The 22,657-nt window shown below is 36.7% G+C and overlaps 1 protein-coding gene across 1 annotated transcript in view; it reads left to right on the top strand.

Moving 5' to 3' along the window:
* AK5 (adenylate kinase 5) overlaps window positions 1-22,657 on the top strand; it is a 61,080-nt gene that overhangs the window by 5,321 nt on the left and 33,102 nt on the right. Inside the window, exons 2-5 of the mRNA XM_055587106.1 lie at window positions 109-295; window positions 6,190-6,357; window positions 10,451-10,620; window positions 10,717-10,830. Coding sequence (XP_055443081.1) covers window positions 109-295; window positions 6,190-6,357; window positions 10,451-10,620; window positions 10,717-10,830 — 639 coding nt within the window. The remainder of the gene's footprint in view (window positions 1-108; window positions 296-6,189; window positions 6,358-10,450; window positions 10,621-10,716; window positions 10,831-22,657) is intronic.

Here is a 22,657-nt window from a genome sequence, read left to right as displayed (position 1 = left end):
TGCAAAGAATCTAAACAACCCAGAATTTAAAGATGGGATATACACTATTTTGACAGAGGTGGTTTAAAAACATATTTTATGTGGACGTATTTTGTTGTTATATTTCAGAGCCTTTTGAATGGACTGATGTGTTCAAAGCCTGAAGACCCAGTAGAGTACTTGGAAAGTTGTTTACAGAAAGTAAAGGAATTAGGAGGATGTGACAAGGTGAAATGGGATACATTTGTAAGCCAGGAGAAGAAGACTTTACCTCCACTCAATGGAGGACAGTCACGGAGATCCTTCCTAAGAAATGGTAATGTATATGTAGAATAATAGTTTATATTTATAGCAATATTCTTTAAAACATAACATATAAACTGTAGGCAGTGATTTAATTTAATAGGTTTTCAAATGCCTGAAAGGATATTTGGTCCTGAAACGTGACTAATCTCTCTCTGCTACTAATTCTAATCTCCTCTATGATAAGACAAACACAATTACATACTGTTGTCCAGTACTTCACTAAAAGCTTAATGAAATTTTTTACTGACTTCATTATTTTGTAAAATGAATTACATTAGCAAACTGAATTTTTCTTAAAAATGCAAAAAGACTTTTCTAAATAAATGAGTAGATGACAGACAAAATTGATAGTTATTAATAACTATAACATTTTTATTAGCTAAGAAGAGATTTAACTTGTTGCTGTGTTTCCAAATTCATTTTAATGTATCTGCATAAATGCATATAAAGTTTATACTAGTTAACTCAAGAAGGATTTATTTAGCAGCTGCTGAATGCAAAGCATGAGATTAGGCATTTGGGTGCTATGAAAGAAATGGGATGCATAAACTTGTTTAACAATTTTAGGAATAATTTGGTTCTAAGAACTGGAGTTCACGAGAGGAGATTCATGGTATTCTAGCTTTCCAAAATTTGTGTTTATCAAAATTAGTTCAACATCAGCCAAGCAGCCTTTTAGGCTCCAGATAAAATTGAGAAATACAATAGTATTTGCAAAGTGGAATCAGTTCCAATCAGAAGAAGCCAATTAATTCTTTTTCAGTGTCCAAAATCATTCTATTTTCAAAATTTAAACCATTCTTAAAAATTGTACCTAGAAAAGTTTTAATTATGCAGACAGAATTTGAAACAGAGACAATTCTATTTACAATAAATACAAGAGGAAATACATTTTAGTTTGTTTTATCTTACCATTGGGGCTTCCCTGGTGGCTTAGTGGTAAAGAACCCACCTGCCAATGCAGGAGACACGGGTTCAATCCCTGAGCTGAAAAGATCCCCTGGAGAAGGAAATGGCAACCCACTCCAGTATTCTTGCCTGGAAAATTCCATGGACAGGAGAGCCTGGTGGGCTACAGTCCATAGGGCTGCAAAAAGTCAGACACAATTTAACGACTAAACAACAGCAACATCTTACCTTGACACCCTTAAATTTTATTTGAACATAGGGAGGAGTTATAGTGTATTAATTTTTAAGAAACACAAGCAAGGAGAAAAAGCAGAAATGCTATTTTCTCAGAAATATCTCCAGAGAGGAGAAGACTTCTCTGTCCATGCAGGAGCTCCTCTAGGTCATTTAGGCTTCCGTATTCAAAAGAGCACCTGTAGGCAGTTATCACGGTGGCAGACCACTTAGGAAATTACTGCTTAAAGGAACACAATGATATTTCTGTGAGTTTGAAGGGTTCATACACCTTCCCTAAAGGGCTAATTTCCTTCCCAGAATGTCATAATATATTTGTATCTGGCTCAATGTTAAATACATGCCCTCTGCCCTTGTTAAATCGAGTGACAAATATGGGGAACTTCTTTTTAAACCTTTAAGCACTACAAACCTTAAGTATTACTGGATTTAGTCTAAGATATGTTTATGCTTTCAAATATAAGTTTAAGAGGATGTGACATTCACCTATTGAAAAGCTGCTCTCAGACTGGTTGTATAAACTACTATTTTGTAACAAAATGAAATCTGAATGCTTCTATTTTATACTATTAATTGTCTTCATTATATATAGAAGCCAGACAGGCCAAGTATGTAATAGACAATGGTGGGGACTATGGTGAAACTGGAGAACAAGACTAGAGGAAACAGTCATTGTCTAAAGGCAGTCAAGCACAAATACTGGGAAAACGTCCAGATGAACAAAGCATATCTATGGGGCTGAACTGGACTCACTGATGACCATTTTGGAACTCTTGATTAGCAGAATGAGCTACAATAGGAATGGAAAATGTAGGTTTAACTTTCATTAAAATGGAAATTGCTTGTTAATTTTAGACTCTCCATACCTACTGACACTTTACCAGAATTCCCACTTAGAAATCTTTTACTTAATCATCAAATAAAAGCTTTCACATACTATGGTAACTAGAATATTGTATCACACTGTCTGATATCTGGAACATAGCCTAAAATGCAGAAAATAGTTTCTAAACTGATGAACCCTGTAATAATAAAATTTTATTTTATGAAATGCTATACAAGTTTGTGCTTTTTAGGTTTTTAACTGTGATTTATAGAATACATTGTTTAAATCAACAGTATTGCTAACTTCCCTGTAACTTAAAGCGTTGTTATTATTTCTAGAAATAAAAAGTGACTTGTGCATTTTTGCTGAAATATTAACAGAGCTATGCTAATATATAATTATCATGAAAAATTATTCTGTGAAATAAAACATTTAAATAATTTTTAAGCAACTTACTTTTCTAAGTAAAAATATAAAACAAGGATAAATTATTAGCTGACGGTTCTTTAAAATGTTGTACTATAAATGTGAGATGAGCATCCATTTTTTTGCAGTGTATGTACAACTGAACAAATGATTACTCATAAATTAAGAGTTTTAATCCCATAGCTCCAAATGTCTATATAACTTTTCTTTTGGAATATCTCATTGTCATCTTTACTGAACATGTCAAAAACTAAACAAATCATATTTGCTTCAAAACGACCCTCCTTTTTTTATTACCTTGGAGTCAGTCAATGAGTCAGTTGAGCTATAAAATAACCATGTATTGAGTACTGCTATGTGTCAGACACACTTTTAAGACTGAGGTTGTGTAGCCTCCAAGAAAGAACAAACAAGGCACATGCCCCCACGGAACTTACAGTGTAGGATGAAGCCAGGCATTAAATACGTAATTAGAAGCACAGTGAATGCTATAGGAAATACCATATGCTGATATTAACAAGGCAGATGGATCCATCCTCGGCTAGATTCAAGGTAGGCTTCCTAGAAGAACTGATATGCTAATATAAGAGACAGAAAGCTGAGTAGGTGTCAGATAGAAAAGGATGGAGGAGATTGAGAGTGTACTAGGGAATAGAGAACAGAAATACCTGACATGGGAGAGGCCAGGATAAAGACAGGAAGGAGAGAAGCCCAGTATTTCTGGAACATTCAAGAGAGGGCAGGAAGATACAGTATGAAATGCAGTGCATTCCCTATCTTTTAGGCTTTTCACCTGGCAGTTGTTTTTGACAGTCACCTTCATGATCTCCCATGTGTGCGTGCACGCTAAGTCACTTCAGTCATGTCCAAACTGTGCAACCCTTTGGACTGTAGCCCATCAGCTCCTCTGTCCGTGGGATTCTCCAGGCAAGAATATTAGAGTGAACTGCCATACCCTCCTTCAGGAGAGTATGGCAGAAGATGTCCTCCAGGAGATCTTCCCGACCCAGGGACTGAACTCATGTCTCCTGCATTGGCAGACAGGTTCTTTACCACTAGCACCATCTGGGAAGCCCATATCCTAATCCAAATCATGTCCTTCATATCCAGCCACTCATTTCCATATCCCCTATTTCCCCTCTTACCTAAGCCCTCACTTCTCTTGTGTGAATCACTTTAACAGCCTTCTAGCTGTACTCTTTCTGCTCCTAGTTTTTCCCTACTCAAATCCATTCTAACCACCACCAGATTTATCTTCCTGGAAAATATATTTCATTATGTCATTCCTCTACACCCAAAAAAGCCTCCACTGGGTTTCTACCAGATTGAAGCTGAAACCTTTACCCTGGTGATTAAAGTCCTCCACATTGTGACCACACACTACCTACCCATCTTCTGGCTTTTCTCCATGTGTGTGCTAAGTCGCTGCTATCATGGAACTTTTTCTAATGGGAGAGGACAAACAACGAATGAATTAGAAGCCTCTCAAATGGTGAAGTGGTATGTGCTGTGCAGAGCATTATTATAAGGGGTGATGTCCTTGAAACTAACCGAGTGGCTGCCCCAGATTAAAATGTCAGTAAAGTCCTCTTATAAGAGGTGACATTTAAACTGAAATGTGAGTGACAAGAAGCAGTTAGCCATGGGCTCAGTAAGGAAAGAGTATTTCAAGCAATGGACTTTGGGCCAAGTGTGAAAGCAAGCAACCAGTAGAGGTCTATTGCAGTAGTCTGGGTAAATGATGGTAGTTTGGGGAAGAGTTGTGGTAATGGAGACACAGAAAAAAAAAAACTGTGCATTTCAGATATGTTTTAGAGGTAAGTCTATGGGAACAGATGTGAAGAGTGAGGGAAGAAAATAGTCAAGGATAATGCTTAAAGTGGTGCCCTGTGTTGGATGAAGCAATTCAGTTTCAAGGCAGAACAGGATAATATTGTTAGTGCCTTTACTAACATAGCCCTTCCCAGAATTTTCTAAAGAATACCCACTGCCATCTGTAGACAGTCTCACTCTTCTTGTAAATAAAGTGAGTCCCATGAGTTAGTAGTCAATGACCTCATTTATTGTATGAACAGAAAATGAAAAGTTCTGCCTTATCAGCATCCCCTGGAGGGATGTGAGCATTATGCCATGCTAAAATTCAGTAATACCCTTAACCAGATTTCTCATGGAAGGCCAGGTGACCTTCCGTCTCCTTTGTGCTGTTGCCTTTGGGGTAGTTACAGCTTCTCTTTGTCTCCTTGAATACCAAACCATGATGAAGAAGGAAGGATCTATGAATCAAATATCAATAGCTGGTTGAGGCCATCTGCCTGATTTGGGCTTGCCACCTCTGTCCTCTGGTCTATTTGAATATGTCATTTGTATTTCCGACTCTTGAGTCTTGTATTTTATTTCTCCCAAATGAGAAATCCTTACTACATTTCATCACCTGTTCTAGTCTTTCGAGGTTCAAGTCCTGCCTCCTTTGCAAGTTCTTTTATACCACTCCAGCCCAGATGGATCTACTCATTGAACTCCTATGGTGTTTACCATAGAGATATTCATTTTAGCACTTAACAAACCTGGTATACATACTGCTACCAAATATAAGCATATAAGCTCTATATTGTAAGCTCTGTGAAGACAGGATTACATCTTATTTTATTCTTCTACTGAACCATCCTCAACACACTAACATGTCTAACAATAAAGAGCAAATATTTGTCGCTATTGTAGATGTAAATTTAAATCTTCATAGTCACATTTTTAAATCAAAGAGATTAAAGATAATAAATATTGGGAAAGTAAAGTTAATTGACAATGAAAGATGTTCCAAATGTAGAAAACGTTTGCTGCTCTCTGCCTTGTAACAATACTTTAAGTTTTTGTGCATTATGCCACCAAGCTATTCTGCGGAATGGTATCATAGTACCTGAATCATAGTGACTGCATATCTATATTTATGGATAAATGAAACTTACTATATGTTAGCATTACCTCCATGGGCAGCTGCATATGGTTGTGAAAGTTGTGAAGGTATGCAGTACACTGCTCTAGGGAGCATCATTTTATTTTTTTATTTTTTATTTTTTTTAGGGAGCACCATTTTAGGAGAACAGGATATACATGAACTACCAAGCAAGACTAGGTGAACTTAAGTTTCCTCTAGGGCCAAAGTTGGCAGCCTATGAACCCAGGGCCAAGTCTGGCTTACTGCTTGTTTTTTATAAACAAAATTTAATTGGAACACAAGCACATCCATTTGTTTACTTATTATCTAAGACTGTTTTCCTAACTGTTAATAATTGTAATATGAAACTCTATGTCCCTCAAAGCCCCAAGTGGAGACTATCTGACCCTTTAAGGAAAAGTTTGCTGACCACTTAAGGGGACAGGAATCTACTCTCAGTTGAAAACAATCAGAATCATTTAATTTTAAAATTTCTTCAAGTAATTGGTGAAGTGCATAAAATGTTTTATTGTGCTTTTTTTTTTTTCCGTTTCAAAGTTATCTTACTCTTTTGCAGTAATGCCTGAAAATTCAAACTTTCCTTATCGGCGGTATGATCGGCTCCCTCCAATCCATCAATTCTCCATAGAAAGTGACACGGACCTTTCTGAGACTGCAGAGCTGATTGAGGAGTATGAGGTCTTTGATCCTACTAGACCTCGACCAAAAATCATTCTTGTCATAGGTATGAGGCAGAAAGCAAAATTCTCATTCTATTGCTCTTTGTTCATATGTTTATGTTTCAAAAATTATGTCAACAATGCACCATATTTGCAAATACTTAGTTGGATAATCGGAGAAGGCAATGGCACCCCAATCCAGTACTCTTGCCTGGAGAATCCCATGGATGGAGGAGCCTGGTAGGCTGCAGTCCATGGGGCTGCTAAGAGTCGGACACGACTGAGTGACTTCACTTTCACTTTTCACTTTCATGCATTGGAGAAGGAAATGGCAACCCACTCCAGTGTTCTTGCCTGGAGAATCCCAGGGAAACAAAAACAGTAGACATATTTTTAGCATCATTTTCAATAAAATATATTGTTATATTTAATGCCTATTGCACTTTTATAGAATCTCATTACAATGTTGTAGAAATTCTTGGTCATTGAAAATAAGTGACCTCTTCAAGATTTATTGTCTTGTGGTTTTTATCTGCTTAATTTTTAACGTAGGTAACTGCATCCATTAGAAGTGTTCTAAACATGATGTGGTTTTTTTCCCTTTAACTCAACAAACTGAATTTTTACTGACCATTAACTTTTAAGCAAAAAATAAATAATAATAATATGTAGGTAAAGATTCATATAAATGAATCTTCCTTATGACATACTGGCACCTACAATAAAATCTAAGTTTGATATTATTAGACAAGCAAATCTAATAGAATAATGTTTTACACAGCAAGTAACATCTGAGTATTAATGAATATAACAAGGATAATAGTTAATTTTTTAAATTGCCACTGTGAATTTTATGTTGAATATGAAAATATCAGTCTGATGCCATTTCACAAGGAATAGATATTGAAAATATCATAAGTAATTTTACAACATGCATTTTTGGCCACCCTTGCAATTCTAGCTTCCTCAAAAGCTGTAGAATTATGAGAGACCTGTGAACATGAAACATTTGTAATCATTGTCTCACTTTCCAATTTGACTCAGCTTTTGCAAAGATGATCAAAAGCAAAAATCTAGTGTGCAATATTCAAAGCTATTCTAGCCAGTAATTGTTAGCCAAAAGCCACATGTATACAGCCCCCAAGCAAAGAAATACTGTTCCCAGAAGATGTAATGATGATGGCAACTGGGAAAAAACATGCCAATAAACGTAAGAAAAATAATTCAAGTTACCAGACTGGCAGGAGGGACATTTGTACATTTATAAGTGTACTGAAAATAAAGTTGTAAATATATTTAGCCCTGGATTGTTATAATAATTGTAGAATGAGAGCACAGAAATCAATTTTCTAAAATGTCAAAATATTCTCATGGTTTATGGCAGCCACTAACTATTATGCCATAAATCTCTATCTATTCTTGAAACTGGAATTTTTGTGTATGTGCTTAAAATTTTGGAGTTCTTACCTAGAAGACAAGGAAATGCTTTATTAAAAAATAAAGCCAGAGGTAAAGAATTGTTGGAAATTATTTCATCATTTTATAATGAGATACTCTCTCAGTTTTGTTTTTCTTATTGTTAGTATAGTATTGGCGATTATTATCAAGATAAACAAATGAAAGCTTGATTGTTCATGAAAAGGGTGTAATACGAGCTGCTGTTGTAAAAATAGCACATGTATATGAATTTTTTGTACACTGTGAGTTTTATATGAAAATGATTAAAATATTTCCGTAAACTAAGATCTGTGGAGAAGATACAAATGCTCAAATCCCATCCACTTCACAGTTCTTTTTTACTAAATAAAATCAACTAGTTTCCCAAGGGTGCAATTTTGGTTTTGGACTTACACAATGTGTTGTAACATTTTATGTGTTATAAGAATGAAACAGAACCAGTGAGTGGAAATAACTCTTAGAGGACTGAGATAGGAGAAGAAAAGAATTGAACCTTAGGTTGTCTGAGAAAATTGGGACAATTTTATGACTTTTGAGGAATTATAAAATAATTGTACCTGAACCTTACAAATTTTTATTAGTTCCATCCTGACAAAGAGTGGGGGACAGATACCCACATCTAAATAAGCAAAATTTCCCTTCTGGCAATACAAAAAAAATTTTTTAAAGCTAGCCTTCTTGGCACAGATGTTAATGAATCTCTCTTATGTTAGCATAATTGTTAAATCTAAGAATAAGATGGATCCTAATATTTATAAGTAGTGGAATTAAATAAATATAGCAAATTAAACTTACTCTGGTTTCAGGGAGAAGAAAATAAGATTAATTTGTTATGATGCTTCAGTAATCAAATTCATCCAATATATTAATGCTATTCTCTGTCAATTATGTTAATCATATTTTTTGTTGTCTACTGTTGCCTCTATTAGTTGACAAAAAGCTATTTTTTTTGAAGGTGCTGTAACTTTCTTAGCGTGTTTGAATTTTTTTTAATTCAGTGAAATTTGTGGTGTCTTAATTTGATGACTTATGAGATTAGAAGATTAAGAAAAGTGTGAAAGTGTAGTTTATGAAAGATAACTTTCATTCTTCAGGGATCAAATTAGCTTGACTTTGTTGACAGCGTTGGTCATGTATTCATTTTTCTTCAAGCCAGTCCCATGGTTTGCCCATGATTTAATAGGCCAAAAGCAGCTATTAATATTTGAGACCAAAACTTGCTTTTCATTTGGCAGTAATGAATTTAATATAGTATTAACAGTAGTTTAATGGTAAGTCTCATAGGATTGTATTTAGAGCTTCTTAGCAAGAGAATGTCAAAAATGTCAATAAATTTCTATGTTTAATGAGGCAATGAAAAGACAAAAGCCAGTTTTATGAGGCTCTCAATCCCAAAAAGGATCTCAGTATACTAGCTGATCTTAGACTTCTGGGTATCAAACATTTTTTAAAGAAAATAAGCCCTGGCCAACCAAGTTGACTCACTCAGAACTCTCCTACAAAATCCAAAACAAAGTGAAACAAACACCTTTTTTTAATGTTTTTTTTTTTGCTTATATTATTTGCAACAAGAATTTTTTTTAATGTACTAAATAATGATATGTAGAATGATTTCTACCCCCCAAAAAAATTGGTAAATGGAATTAGTAAAGAGACCATCAACTCACTTTTCTATTGAATTTTTATTTTCAATATGGTTTAACAAATTGTAATCATATTTCAGTGAATATTACCAAAAATATTTCATTGCATATTTTAAAAATATTCTGTGTACACTCAATAATTTATGATTAAGTATTTGAAAATATTTTATTTGTATAATTGCCAACAAATAACAAATCAGAGTGGGATGATTGTTATGTGCATTATTTTGAAATTTACCCAGACTTTAGATTCCAATTAATCTAGGTTGTCTAAAAATATAAATCAACTAAGATAATATAATATTTGGAAATAAAATTTGAGGCGTATATTTTATAATTATTTAGGTGCTTATGTTTTAAAAAAATAAATGGCAGTTCCTGATTATTGGTATTGATCTGTGTTGCAAAATATTATTTCATGCTAATGTGTCACAAAATCAAAATTATCATGAGTTCTATGAAATTGTTCTACCTTAAAGATCTCTTCCATTCACTCTTCATATTTATTGCATCAAATTTCTTTTGAATTTAAAGGTGACAAGGCAAAGAGATGCTTGGACAGTTCAAAGAAAAATTTAAAGAAGCCATGTCAATATTGCTGTGCTTTTGGTTAAAACTAATTTTTACATTTCACAAAACTGCACTTGAACTCTATTGTTGTGTAATACATTTCTGTCATTTTGATCATTGTCTTTTGTATCTCACAGAATTTTTTTTTATTACAGAGGATAAAAGTATTAGAGCTTACACAGAAAACAATAGAAGTGGTTTCAGCTGCATTATTCAACTTTTAAAATTACTTGTTTACTAAAATTGGTGAAGGAAAAAAGGTCTCTTTTACTTAATAAGTTGATCATGACAATTCTACCCTTTCCTTAACAAAATCCACGCTTTCTCTGCATTCAGAGGTGGCTCTGAGAATGTCACAAACAAGTAGAATAGTTTCCACACTGGTTGCTGGTCTAGATTCTTCATCTCAAGATGAAGACAATAGCTATATAAAAGGGGATTTCTTATTGTATCGGAAGGTCACAGTTTTGCTTATTTTAAATGACAGGTGGTCCAGGAAGTGGAAAGGGTACTCAGAGTTTGAAAATCGCAGAACGTTATGGATTTCAGTACATTTCAGTAGGAGAATTATTAAGGAAGAAGATCCACAGTACCAGCAGCAATAGGAAATGGAGTCTTATTGCCAAAATAATTACAACTGGAGAACTGGCCCCACAGGTACTCTTATAATTTGCTTCTGTCCTGCCAAGATTCTTCTACTTGTTGTCAGTGTAAGTTTAACTGTGGTTTTTCATCTTTTTTCTTAAAAAAAAGGAAACAACAATTACAGAGATAAAACAAAAATTGATGCAAATGCCTGATGAAGTGGGCATTGTTATCGATGGATTTCCAAGAGACGTCGCTCAGGCTCTATCTTTTGAGGACCAAGTAAGACTGTCTCCTTATATTTTAAATGACATTTTTTTTTTTGCTTAAATCTTTGATATTAAAAATATATACATTTCTTGAAAGACTTGCTGTTATTTGGAATGAATTTGGCCTGCAAATGAACAAGTACATACATTTGGGTTGGCAAAAGGTCATTTCTTTGGCACAAGTGCTTAAAAACTGAAGACAGGCTCTGCCAAAAAGAAAAGATAACTAATAATAGAATTCATGATTTTTTATTTAAACATGAAAATCTCTCTAGCCTTATTTCAAAATACTTTCCATAAGATTGTATTTTTAATCTTTAATTGTTTAAAACAAGCCTTGTTCAGGGATTTCTCTGGTGGTCCAGTGGCTAAGACTCCACATTCCCAATGCAGGCGGACTGGTTTCCATCTCTGGTCAGGGAACTGGATCCCATATGCTGTAACTAAGTAGATCCTGCATGCAGCAACCAAGATCAAGGATCCCACGTGCTGCAACTAAGACCTGGTGTGGCCAAATAAGTTAATTAATTTATTTTTTTTAAAGCAAGCCAATTTTAGTATATGTGCTGCCGAAGCGAGCCATGATCAGTACTGCCCAGGGATGTAAAATATCACCCTACCTATAACAAGGTATGGTTTATAGTTCAGTTTTCCAAAACTTACTTAAATTTGAGCAGACTATGCCTGCTCAATATTCAACAACCTATTTTAAAGGGAAATAAATCAATTAAAATATTTTGTTTCCTTATATATTTAACTATTTAATTTTGAAAAGCTAGTGTGACTAATTTTTCATTCAAAAATTTTAATTACAAAGATAACAAATATTAGGGCTTCCCTCGTGGCTTAGATGGTAAAGAATGCATTGCAGGAGACCTGGGTTTGATCCCTGGGTCAAGAAGACCCCCTGGAGAAGGGAATGACTACCCAGTCCAGTATTTTTGCCTGGAGAATTCCATGGACAGTAGTTCCTGGTGGGCTACAATCCATGGGGGTCTCAAAGAGTCAGACACAACTGACTAACACTCACACACAGCAAATTTTAAGTCTTGGTGTAAAAAGCGAATTTCCATTAATACTCTTCTTCTATTCCACTGTCTGTCCTCTCCTGAGAAATAGAAGTAGCATTAAGCTTATTATGTATCCTTCCAAGCCATTTTCTATACATTGCACTTTTACACACCCAGGCATTGATATGTGTCCATGCTCATACACAAATGCAGTTTTAATTTTCATAGCTATTTCCCAACTGTCCTCCAAAAAGACTTTTCCAAGTTATAGTCCCATTGATGTTGAATAACAGTATATTTCCCCAGACCCTTTCCAACCAGATATAATTTATATTTAAAAATTTTGCCACCCTGATAAGTAAAAACAGTATTTTATTTTTATATTTATATTTCTTTAGTTATTACTGAGGTTAAGTATATTTTCAGATACTTATTGACCATGTGTATTTCTTCCTTATGTGAATACCTGCTTTCCTTTGCCTATTTTTCTACAAAGTTGTTTATCTTTTGCTTATTTGGAGAAGCTTTTAATATATGACAGATATTATATCAAAGAGGACTGAGTGAAATAAGTTGTCAATTTGTGTCTCATATAAAAGAAGTCTGGAGTTAGTTTCAAGGGCAGAAGATTGCTTCGTGAAAGCAATCTTCTGAATATTGAATACGTGTGTGTGTGTGTGTGTGTGTGCTCAGTCAATCAGTCTGACTCTTTGTGACTCCATGGACTGTAGCCCACCATGCCCCTCTGTCCATGGGATTTTCCAGGCAAGAATACTGGAGTGGGTTGCCATTCCTTTCTCCAGGGCATCTTCCCAACCTGTGTCTCCTGCATCTCCTGCATTGGCAGGTGGAATCTTTACCACTGAGCTCCCTGGGAAGCCCACCTTTGAATACTCACATTAACTGTTTTGGGGATGTGTATTGTGCTGGAATATTTTTCTCTCCTGATCATATTTCTCCCTCCAGAATCTCTGATGCTTAGTGAGCTTAAGGGTTTAGTTCTAATTGCTCTGGCTTTGAAGAGAGAAAAGCTTAAAGAAAAAATCAAACTTTTGCTGTTGCTATTGCTACCAAATGATATTGCTGTTGAAAACAGGGACCTCATCAGCCATTCCATTGATTCATGGTTATGGTGGAAGCATGATAGCCAAGTAGGCAGGAGTTCACACCCAAACCTGGTCCACTTTACATGTTGAATAAAATGCACTTGGCAAGTACAAGCAGAAAACTACATGATTTGCTTTGTCTATTGCCTTTCAAATATGCTATGTGTCTCTCACTTCTTCCCTGGATCCTATACAGGATCCTAAACAGGCAGATCCTATAGTTTTCCTGCTCACTTTAAAATACTAACAGATAGTTTCATTTTCAGGTATTAAAAAACCCTGTCCACAATTATATCTCAATAAAGCCAGAAAAAAATTTTAATTAAAAAAAAAAGCTCAGCCCAATGTAAATCAAATCTTCAGCTTCTCATTCAGTTTGACATATGTCTACTATCCCCAGCTTGGGCCTAGTTCAGGCACAGAAACCTAAAGTGATGTGGCAGAATCCTGAAATTCTTCCTAGTGTTGCTTGCAGCAGGGCAGGTGGTGGGGAAGGGGCAGAAATGCGTGACTCTCCAGCTGCTATGTCTTCTATAGCCTGGGCATGAGCGATGACCATTCACAACAGTGGGTGAAAAGTCACAGTATCGGTTTGGGGCACGTGTTGCCAAGTTCCATAATATGGTCTGATATCTGTAGAATAAGCAGTGCATTTACTGTTCTCAACCACATTTCTGAAGCTAGAAAAGTCCAATGTAACACTTTCTTAGGTTGGCACTGTACCAGGTTCTTGCCCCTTGCTGGCAGTCCAGTGGTGCCTGAGGTTGCTGCTGCTGTTGCCGACCTGCAGTTCAGAGAGACGGAGGCAAAACTGCAGTGTTTAGGTAGAGCAAATGTTAGAGTCAGCCCTTATCACTCCACACTCTATGTAGGCTTAATCTCCTGGGGTGTTTTTTTTCTGGTACCATTTCTGACACCAAATGTGTGGCGAGTTTGCACACCAATTCTCCAATCCTCTGACACCAACTAGATGTCCAAGAATTGAATTCAACTCTGACATTAAATACCCAGAGTCAATGCAGACCCTACAGTTAAGGCTCAGTCCCACATGACTGCCCCTCACTTCAGACATCATTCAAAAGTCTGAGGGGCACCTATATTCTGTCCACCCAGCTGTAAATTTGGAGATTTCTACAACATCCTCTTCAAGTTTGGTAATTCACTGGACTGACACAGAAATAAAGGAGAATGCTTTACTTACATTGACCAGTTTATTACAAAGAATACAACTCAGGAAGAGCCGATGCATAAGGCGATGCATGGGGTTGGCGGTGGAGACCTAGCTGTGGGTGCACGACCCTTCCAGCACATGCATGTGTTCCCCAAACATCATTGCTGGAGAGTTTTTATAAGCCAGTCTCAAATCCCTTCCTGTTCCTAGAGACTGGGGAGTGGGGCTGAAAGTTCCACCTTCTCGTCTCATGTTAGGTCTTTCTGCCAACCAGCCAGCATCCTAATGCTATCTAGGGCCCCGCCCTGAGTCACCTCATTAGCCTAGTCTCAAGTGTAGTCAGAAGGTGCTAATTATGAACAACAAAAGACACTGCTGTTACTCAGGAAATTCCAAGTGTTTTAGAAACTCTGGGCTGGGAGTCAGAGACAAACACTAAATATATATTTTAATTTTATCATACTCCTCAAAGTTTATTTTTAACTAGCTTTTTTTTTTATTTTACTGCACATGTGAGCATGAATAAACACACATGCAAGTAGTTTCCCCCAAGACTTCCTCACAAGTCCAGAGCATAAGAAGAGATGGATTTCTGACATCACCTATATATACTAGTGATGGTAAGACCATTGTAACAAAAAGACCTAACACTGAAGTGATCAAAGAACTGTATTTTTTTTTTCTTATAGAGAATAATGTCAATGAAAACAGTCCAGACTGGCAGAATAGCTTTTCTCCCTGGGATCATTTAGTTTTGCTCCAAGTTGTTATTCTGCCACCTCCTAGGACATGTCATCATTGGTATGGTCAAAGCAGGGTTGCCATCACATATGGGTTCTAGCTGGCATGTAAGGAGAAGGGAACGTGAAGGTCTGAAGAGCCAGATTTGGGAAGCGATATCCATCACTTCTGTTCACATGATGTTGTTGAGAACTTAGGTGTATTGTAATTGCAAGGTCAGTACTTTCTTCAGTCAGTTCAGTCACTCAGTCATGTCCAACTCTTTGTGACTCCATGGACTGCAACACACCAGGCTTCCCTGTCCATCACCAACTCCTGGAGCTTGCTTAAACTCATGTCCATCGAGTCGGTGATGCCATCCAACCATCTCATCTTCTATCATCCCCTTCTTCTACTGCCTTCAATATTTCCCAGCATCAGACTCTTTTCCAATCAGTCAATTCTTTACATTAGGTGGTCAAAGTACTGGAGCTTCAGCATCAGTCTTTCCAATGAATATTCAGATTGATTTCCTTTATGATTGACTGGTTTGATCTCCTTGTTGTCCAAGGGAATCTCAGACAACTCTCTGTTGCCTTCTCCAATACCACGGTTCAAAAGCATCAATTCTTTGGCACTCAATTTTTTTATGGTCCAACTCTCACATCCATACATGACTACTGGAAAAACCATAGCTTTGACTAGACAGACCTTTGTTGGCAAAGTATTGTCTCTGCTTTTTAATATGCTTTCTCACAGCTTTTCTTCCAAGGAGTAAGTGTCTTTTAATTTCATGGCTGCAGTCACCATATGCAGTGATTCTGGAACCCAAGAAAATAAAGTCTCTCACTGTTTACATTGTTTCCCCATCTATTTGCCATGTAAAGATGGGACCAGATGCCATGATCTTTGTTTTTTGAATGGCGAGTTTTAAACCAGCTTTTAAACTCTCCTCTTTCAAGAGGCTCTTTAGTTCTTCACTTTCTGCCATAGGGTGGTGTTATCTGCATATCTGAGGTTATTGATATTTCTCCCTGCAATCTTGATTCCAGCTTGTGGTTCATCCAGCCCAACATTTCATACGATGTATTCTGCATATAAGTTAAATAAGCCAGGTGACAGTATACAGCCAAACATACTCCTTTCCCAATTTGGAACCAGTCTGATGTTCCACGTCCAGTTCTAAGTGTTGCTTCTTGACCTGCATATAGATTTCTCAGGAGGCAGATAAAGCGATCTGATATTTCAGTCTCTTGAAGGATTTTCCACAGTTTGTCGTGACCCACACAGTCACAGGCTTTAACGTAGTCAGCGAAGCAGAAGTTGATGTTTTTCTGGAATTCTCTTGCTTTTTCTCTGATCCAACGGATGTTGTCGATTTCATCTCTGGTTCCTCTGCCTTTTTAAATCCAGCTTGAACTTCTGGAAGTTCTCAATTTAAGTACTGTTGAAGCCTAACTTGAAGAATTTTCAGCATTATTTAGCTAGCATGTGAAATGAGTTCTATGGTGCAATAGTTTTAACATTCTTTGGCATTGCCTTTCTTTGGGATTGGAATGAAAACTGATCTTTTCTAGTCCTGTAGCCACTGCTGAGTTTTCCAAATTTGCTGGCATATTGAACTCAGCACTTTCACAGCATCATCTTTTAGGATTTGAAATAGCTCAACTGGCATTCCATCACCTCCACTAGCTTTGTTCGTAGTGATGCTTTCTAAGGCCCACTTGACTTCGCATTCCAGGATGTCTGGCTGTAAGTGGGTGATCAAACCATCATGGTTATCTGGGTCATTAAGATCTTTTTTGTAGCTCTTCTGTGTATTCTTGCCACCTCTTCTTAATATCTTCTACTTCTGTTAGGTCCATATCATTTCTGCCCTTTACTGTGCCCGTCTTTGCATGAAATGTCCCCTTGGTATCTTCTATTTCTTTTTCTTTTATTGGTTTCCTCTATTTCTTTACACTGATCACTTGGGAAGGCTTTCTTATCTCTCTTTGCTGTTCTTTGGAACTCTGCATTCAGATGGATATCTCTTTCATTTTCTCCTTTACCTTTCATGTCTTTTCTTTTCTTAGCTATTTGTAAGGCCTTTACAACCATTTTGCCTTTTTGCATTCTTCTTGGGGATGATTTTGATCACTGCCTCCTGTACAATGTTATAAACCTCCATCCATAGTTCTTCAGGCACTCTATCTATCAGATCTCATCCCTTGAATCTATTTGTCATTTCCACTGTATAATCATAAGGCATTTGATTTAGGTCATACCTGAATGGTCTTGGAGAAGGAAATGGCAACCCACTGCAGTATTCTTGCCTGGAGAATCCCATGAACAGAGGAGCCTGGTGGGCTACAGTCCACGGGGTCGCAAAGAGTCAGACATGACTGAGCGACTTCACTTTCGCTTTCACTTTTTTTTTTTTTTCTATTGATCTTCTTTTTTTTTTTTTAATAATTTTATTTTATTTTTAAACTTTACATAACTGTATTAGTTTTGCCAAATATCAAAATGAATGGTCTAGTGGTTTTCCCTACTTTCTTCAATTTAAGTCTGAATTTTGCAATAAGGAGCTCATGATTTGAGCCACAGTCAGCTCCTGGTCTTGTTTTTGCTGACTGGTCATAGCAAACACCCTCTTCCAACAACACAAGAGACAGTTCTACACATGGATATAACCAGATGGTCAATACCAAAATCAGATTGATTATATTCTTTGCAGCCGAAGATGGAGAAGCTCTGTACAGTCAGTACTTTCTTAGGCTTATCTATTTCTATTTATATGTTGTGAAACACAACCGAAAACAGTGAACACACACTAACATTCTAGCTCTTTTTAGCATTTTCTTCTCTAGCTGTGGGCTCCATAAGAACATGGTCTGCCTTCGAAGTTATCACAGTAGTGACTCCAATTATTTTGCAATGGCATCACAAGGGTCATCAACTTCCAGTCTAAAATATCTGCGCCTTTACTGACCAAGAAAACCAATTATATATGTTTTAGTTTTTGATATAGTAGTGTCCTACTCATGTTACTATTTCCATATTTGCTATAATTAAAAGACACAATGGCATAATAGAACCATATTTCTCTTGTATGTGACAGCCTTTCCATGAAAGAGGGTCATCATTCATTCACAGCTTTATTCTTCACATTCATTCACAGATGCAGGTTTTTTCCAAGTTATTACTCCTCCAGCCCCTAAAGCAGTGGTTCTAGTTTTTTTGTTTGTTTGTTTTGGTTTGGTTTGGGTTGGTTAAGACCCTTTAACACTTTTAAAAATTATTAATGAATTCAAAAAGCTTTCATTTACATGGACTATATCTGTTGATATTTAGCATATGAGAAATTAAAACTGAAATCTTTAAATATTAAGTCATTTAAAAATAACAATAAATCCTCGCAGGTTAACAGAGATAACACATTTTTGTGAAAAATAATCGTATTTTCCAAAACTAAAAAAATAATAGTGATATGAGAAGCATTGCTTTCCATTTTTTAAAATCTCTTAAAATTGTAGCTTGATAAAAGAGAGCTGGGTTCTTATGTCTGCTTTTGCAGTCCCACTGCTATGATAACACACTTCCTGTAGCCACTGGGAAACTCCTGTACATTTGTTGGAGAATGAAAGTAAAAAGGCACACAGTTTCTCAGCATTAGTATGAGAATAGTTTTCACCTGTATTCTCCCCTAAAGGGGCCTCAGCAATCCCCATGGGTCTCGAGAACATGCTTTTTTAACAACTGCACTGGGACATGGTTGACAACTGTGTGGTGAAAGCTAGGTCACTAGATCACTGTCATGGTTACTTCCAGATGATTGAAAGACAGAATAGAGTGGAGAAGGTCCGTATTCAACTGCTTATGTCCCAGACCCCAAGGCAGCACACCACCACTTCTCACAGCCCATTGATGAGAACTTAGATCACATGGCTACATCCTAACTGTAAGGAAGGTTGGGACATGGAGTCACATGGTCAGTCATGGGCCTGGCTTCAGAGCTGTTATTACGGAAGCAGGGAAAACAGGTTTGAGAGACAACCAGCACTTTCCATCACAAACGACATATATTGCCCCATCTTTCCTTCCTGCTCTTCCTCCTCAGCGCACATTGCCCTCTCCCAGCTCTCAGACCTGCGGTTTGAAGCAGGAAATGGAGACTCTCCTTGTCGCCATAGTGTAGCCCAGGTTCTCCTTGCATTTTATGGTATTTCCTTCTGATTTGAGACAATTCTGCTCACCTTTGGCCTGATTGTTGGAAAGAGATAACAGACTGGAGAAGGGAAACGAATCAAGATAGGCAGGAACGGGAAATCTCAGATCTTTTCATCACCAACCAAACTCACTGCATAGCCAAGATTTCAATAGACAGTTTAGAGTCCACAGTCAGCACCAAAGCAAGGTGGTTTTTAAAGGTTATAGAATTTCATATTCCATGAGCTAGGAGTGGGGAGAAAAAAAGCTTGATTTCTATACTGAGGATTCATTAACACACAGTAAAGCTGAAACCAAGAATTCTGTGGTGCTATTATTGAAAATGAAGGTGGACCATTCACACTAAATCTATTTTTTTTTAATGACAATAATTAACAATATATTCAACTCTCTGGCTCCAGCTAATTCTCCAATTTCATGTATGTACATGCACTTGCCACACCACTCTGGACTGCTTTATGTTCTTGCGGTGACCTGCTCCTGCAATTTCCCCAGGGCTATTTCTATCATCCTATAACTTGCTGTTTTTCCTCATGCATTCTGGTTTTGAGATCTGTTTTGGTACATATAGATCAAGCTCATTCTTAGTTATAACTGTTTCATGATGTTATATTCTATAAATATTTCATATTTTAGTAGCAGAATTTCGGGTTGCTTTTATAATTACTACTGTTACCAAGAGCATTGATCAACATTCTTACAAACATTTTCCTTTACATATCTCAAAAAGATCTCTCAGGAATAGTTCTAGAAATGGGCTTTCTAGGGCAGAGGGAAGTTTGTGTGTGTGTGTGTGTGTGTGTGTGTGTGTGTGTGTGTCTTTAAATCTATATTTTAATTTTTGTTAATATATTATTAAAATTTGATTATATAAATTTTTGATTACTTCTTTCCTATTTCTTTGATCTCACCAATACTTAGTTTCAAATTTTATTTTAGGTTAGTTGATACATTAGAAATGTTTCTATATTGCTGTTTTAATTTGTATTCTCCCAACCACTAGTGAACTGGAAAATCTGAAAAACTGTATTTATTGGCCATATGCATCTCCTCTTTTTAGAATTGTCTAAACATGACTGACCTTGGTCCTTTGGATTACTTGAGCTTTTAACTAGTGATTTGGACTTTCATGACACTAATTCTTTGTTATATATCTTGATCATATTTTCCTCCACTTTTTCTGAATCATAATTTAAAAATATAGAGAATCATGTCCTATCTTTTGTCCTGTGGAAGTTTTACATTTTAATATGGTAAATTTGTTATTATTTTCCTTTTGGCTTTTGCATTTAGATCTTAAGAAAGCATTTCCCTATAGTCTCAAAAATATTCTATATTTTTCTAGCTATTTTTAGTTTTGTTTAGAAGGTCCAAGTATTTATTCTATCTGCATTAATTGTTGTATATAGTGTGAGTAGAGATAAAATTTTATTTTATGTTTTAAATGAAAATGAAAAATGTATCCAGTGTTCCAAAAATCATGTGTTGACTAGTGCATCTTTTTCTTACTGAAATGATTTCTTCCTGTATAGACTTGGGTCTGCTACATGGCTTCTCTCCTCATTTGTTTTGTCTGTTAAAGTATTGCTACATCGATATCATGATTTCAGTTGGAGCTTCCCCTGTGGCTCATATGGTAAAGAATCTGCCTGCAGCACAGGAGACCTCGGTTCAATTATAGGAACTCTAAATTATACCCTCATGCTTGAAGGACAGATCCCTCTTCTGTTCTAAGTTGGCTACACTTATCCATTTATTCTTCTTTATGGATTTTAGAATCAACTGGTCAGCCTCGTTAAAAACTGTAGAGATTTTTATTTGAATTTCAACATAGATTATATTATATAGAGACTAATGTTTGGAGAACTATTTTCTCATCTATGAACACTGCCTTATCACTCCATTCATTCAAGTCTTGTTTTACGTTCTTCAAAAAGTAAAGTTTTATAGTTTTCCATAGAAAAGTCTTATACATTTTTTTACTAGCTTTGTTCCTAATTTTGCTACTATTATGAACGTGCTACTTCTTTCCTAACCAATTCTTCTTAGTGTGCAATTGATCTTTATGGAATTAGTGTTTGCTTTTGTATGTATATCTGTCTGTCTGTCTCTCCCCACAGACAGGAGCCTACTCCGTTCTTTGTCTCATGTATGCTGTAAACTTCCTTCCATTCTTCTTCCTTTCTCACCACTGTCATCCCATGACCCCCATCTCTGCCCTGCTAAGTTAGCACATGCCTTTAGTATATCAAGTTCCATTAGATGTTTGTTGGTTGGAAAATAAATATTAGTGTTATGGAAGGTAAGGAACCTGAAGTTCAGACAAGTTAAGTAATTTGCCCAAAGCCACCAGCAAGTGAAGTCAGAGTTAAGATTCCTAGGGAGGGGATACAGATATTCAAAACCATTGGCTTTCTGTCAACTTGAGATCACAAACCGGAAGCCCTCAAGCTGAATCAAGGGCTTCAGACAATTTTTTTTAAGTGGATCAAATTCTAAAATTGGAAGATTGCATATTGAAAAGCATGCTTCTGGCTTGTCTGAAAACTTGGAGGTTTGTAGCTCCCGGTCCATATTCCTATGTCTAGGTAGCTCTGCTGGCACGAGACAATGTGGGCACTTCTCAGTTCACGGCAGTCCCCAACTCCCACTCCAGCAGGTAGCTTCCTCTGCATCACCATCCTGGCCCTTAGAAGGCACTGGTGTCTGTACCTCATAGTGCCATGATCCTCCTCATGGTCCTTCCCTCGTTTCAGTTGTGGCTGATTTTAATTGTTGTTTTGTCTCACACACACACAAGCAGACCTCACAAAGACATATAATCCCTCCATAGGCAACATATGGCTATCTGACATAGTGGGAGCCGCACTGTCAGTCTATATATTAAATATTTATGAAGCTTAATTTCTCCCACTTGTCAAATTTAAACAATCAATTTAAACTGATTATCTAATCTTTCTTTCCGCACTCCAGTTCATCATCTCGAGCCATCTTCTGGGACGCTTACATCCTGCTTGAGGAATCAGAGACTAGGGGATGAAGTATGTCTGCTTCATCAGAGATCATTAGCAGAATAACTGAAGTAATAGCTTCTTTAATGCAAATTCAAACTCTTGTTTAAAGTAGCAGTACACCATGGTTTGTTTTTAAGTGTGATGTTCATAGTTAAAGTACTGCATGCTAAGTCACTTCAGTCATGTCCAACTGTTTGTGAGACCATGAACTGCAGCCCGCCAGGCTCCTCTGTCCATGGAATTCTCCAAGCAGGTATACTGAAGTGGGTTGTCATGCCCTCCTCCAGGGGATCTTCCTGACCCAGGGATTGAACTTGCATCTCTTATGTCTCATGCATTGGCAGGTGGGTTCTTTACAACTAGCACCATCTGGGAAGCCCAGTTAAAGTGCTGATACTTAGTAAAAACAGACACTGAAGCGTTTTCACTTGGGTTGTAGTAGAGTGAGTGGTCAAGTAATGTGGAGGGGACTTTAAATCACCCTCAAGACACCCTACCTTTCACCATTGCTTGGGAATAATTATTTTAAATAAAGTGATGACACAATGTGACTGTAATTCACTGCAGACGGTGATTGCAGCCATGAAAATAAAAGATGCTTACTCCT

The sequence above is a fragment of the Bubalus kerabau genome, chromosome 6 (assembly GCF_029407905.1).
Source record: "Bubalus kerabau isolate K-KA32 ecotype Philippines breed swamp buffalo chromosome 6, PCC_UOA_SB_1v2, whole genome shotgun sequence".
Classification (NCBI taxonomy): domain Eukaryota; kingdom Metazoa; phylum Chordata; class Mammalia; order Artiodactyla; family Bovidae; genus Bubalus; species Bubalus kerabau.
This window is presented reverse-complemented; position numbering and strand designations above follow the sequence as displayed.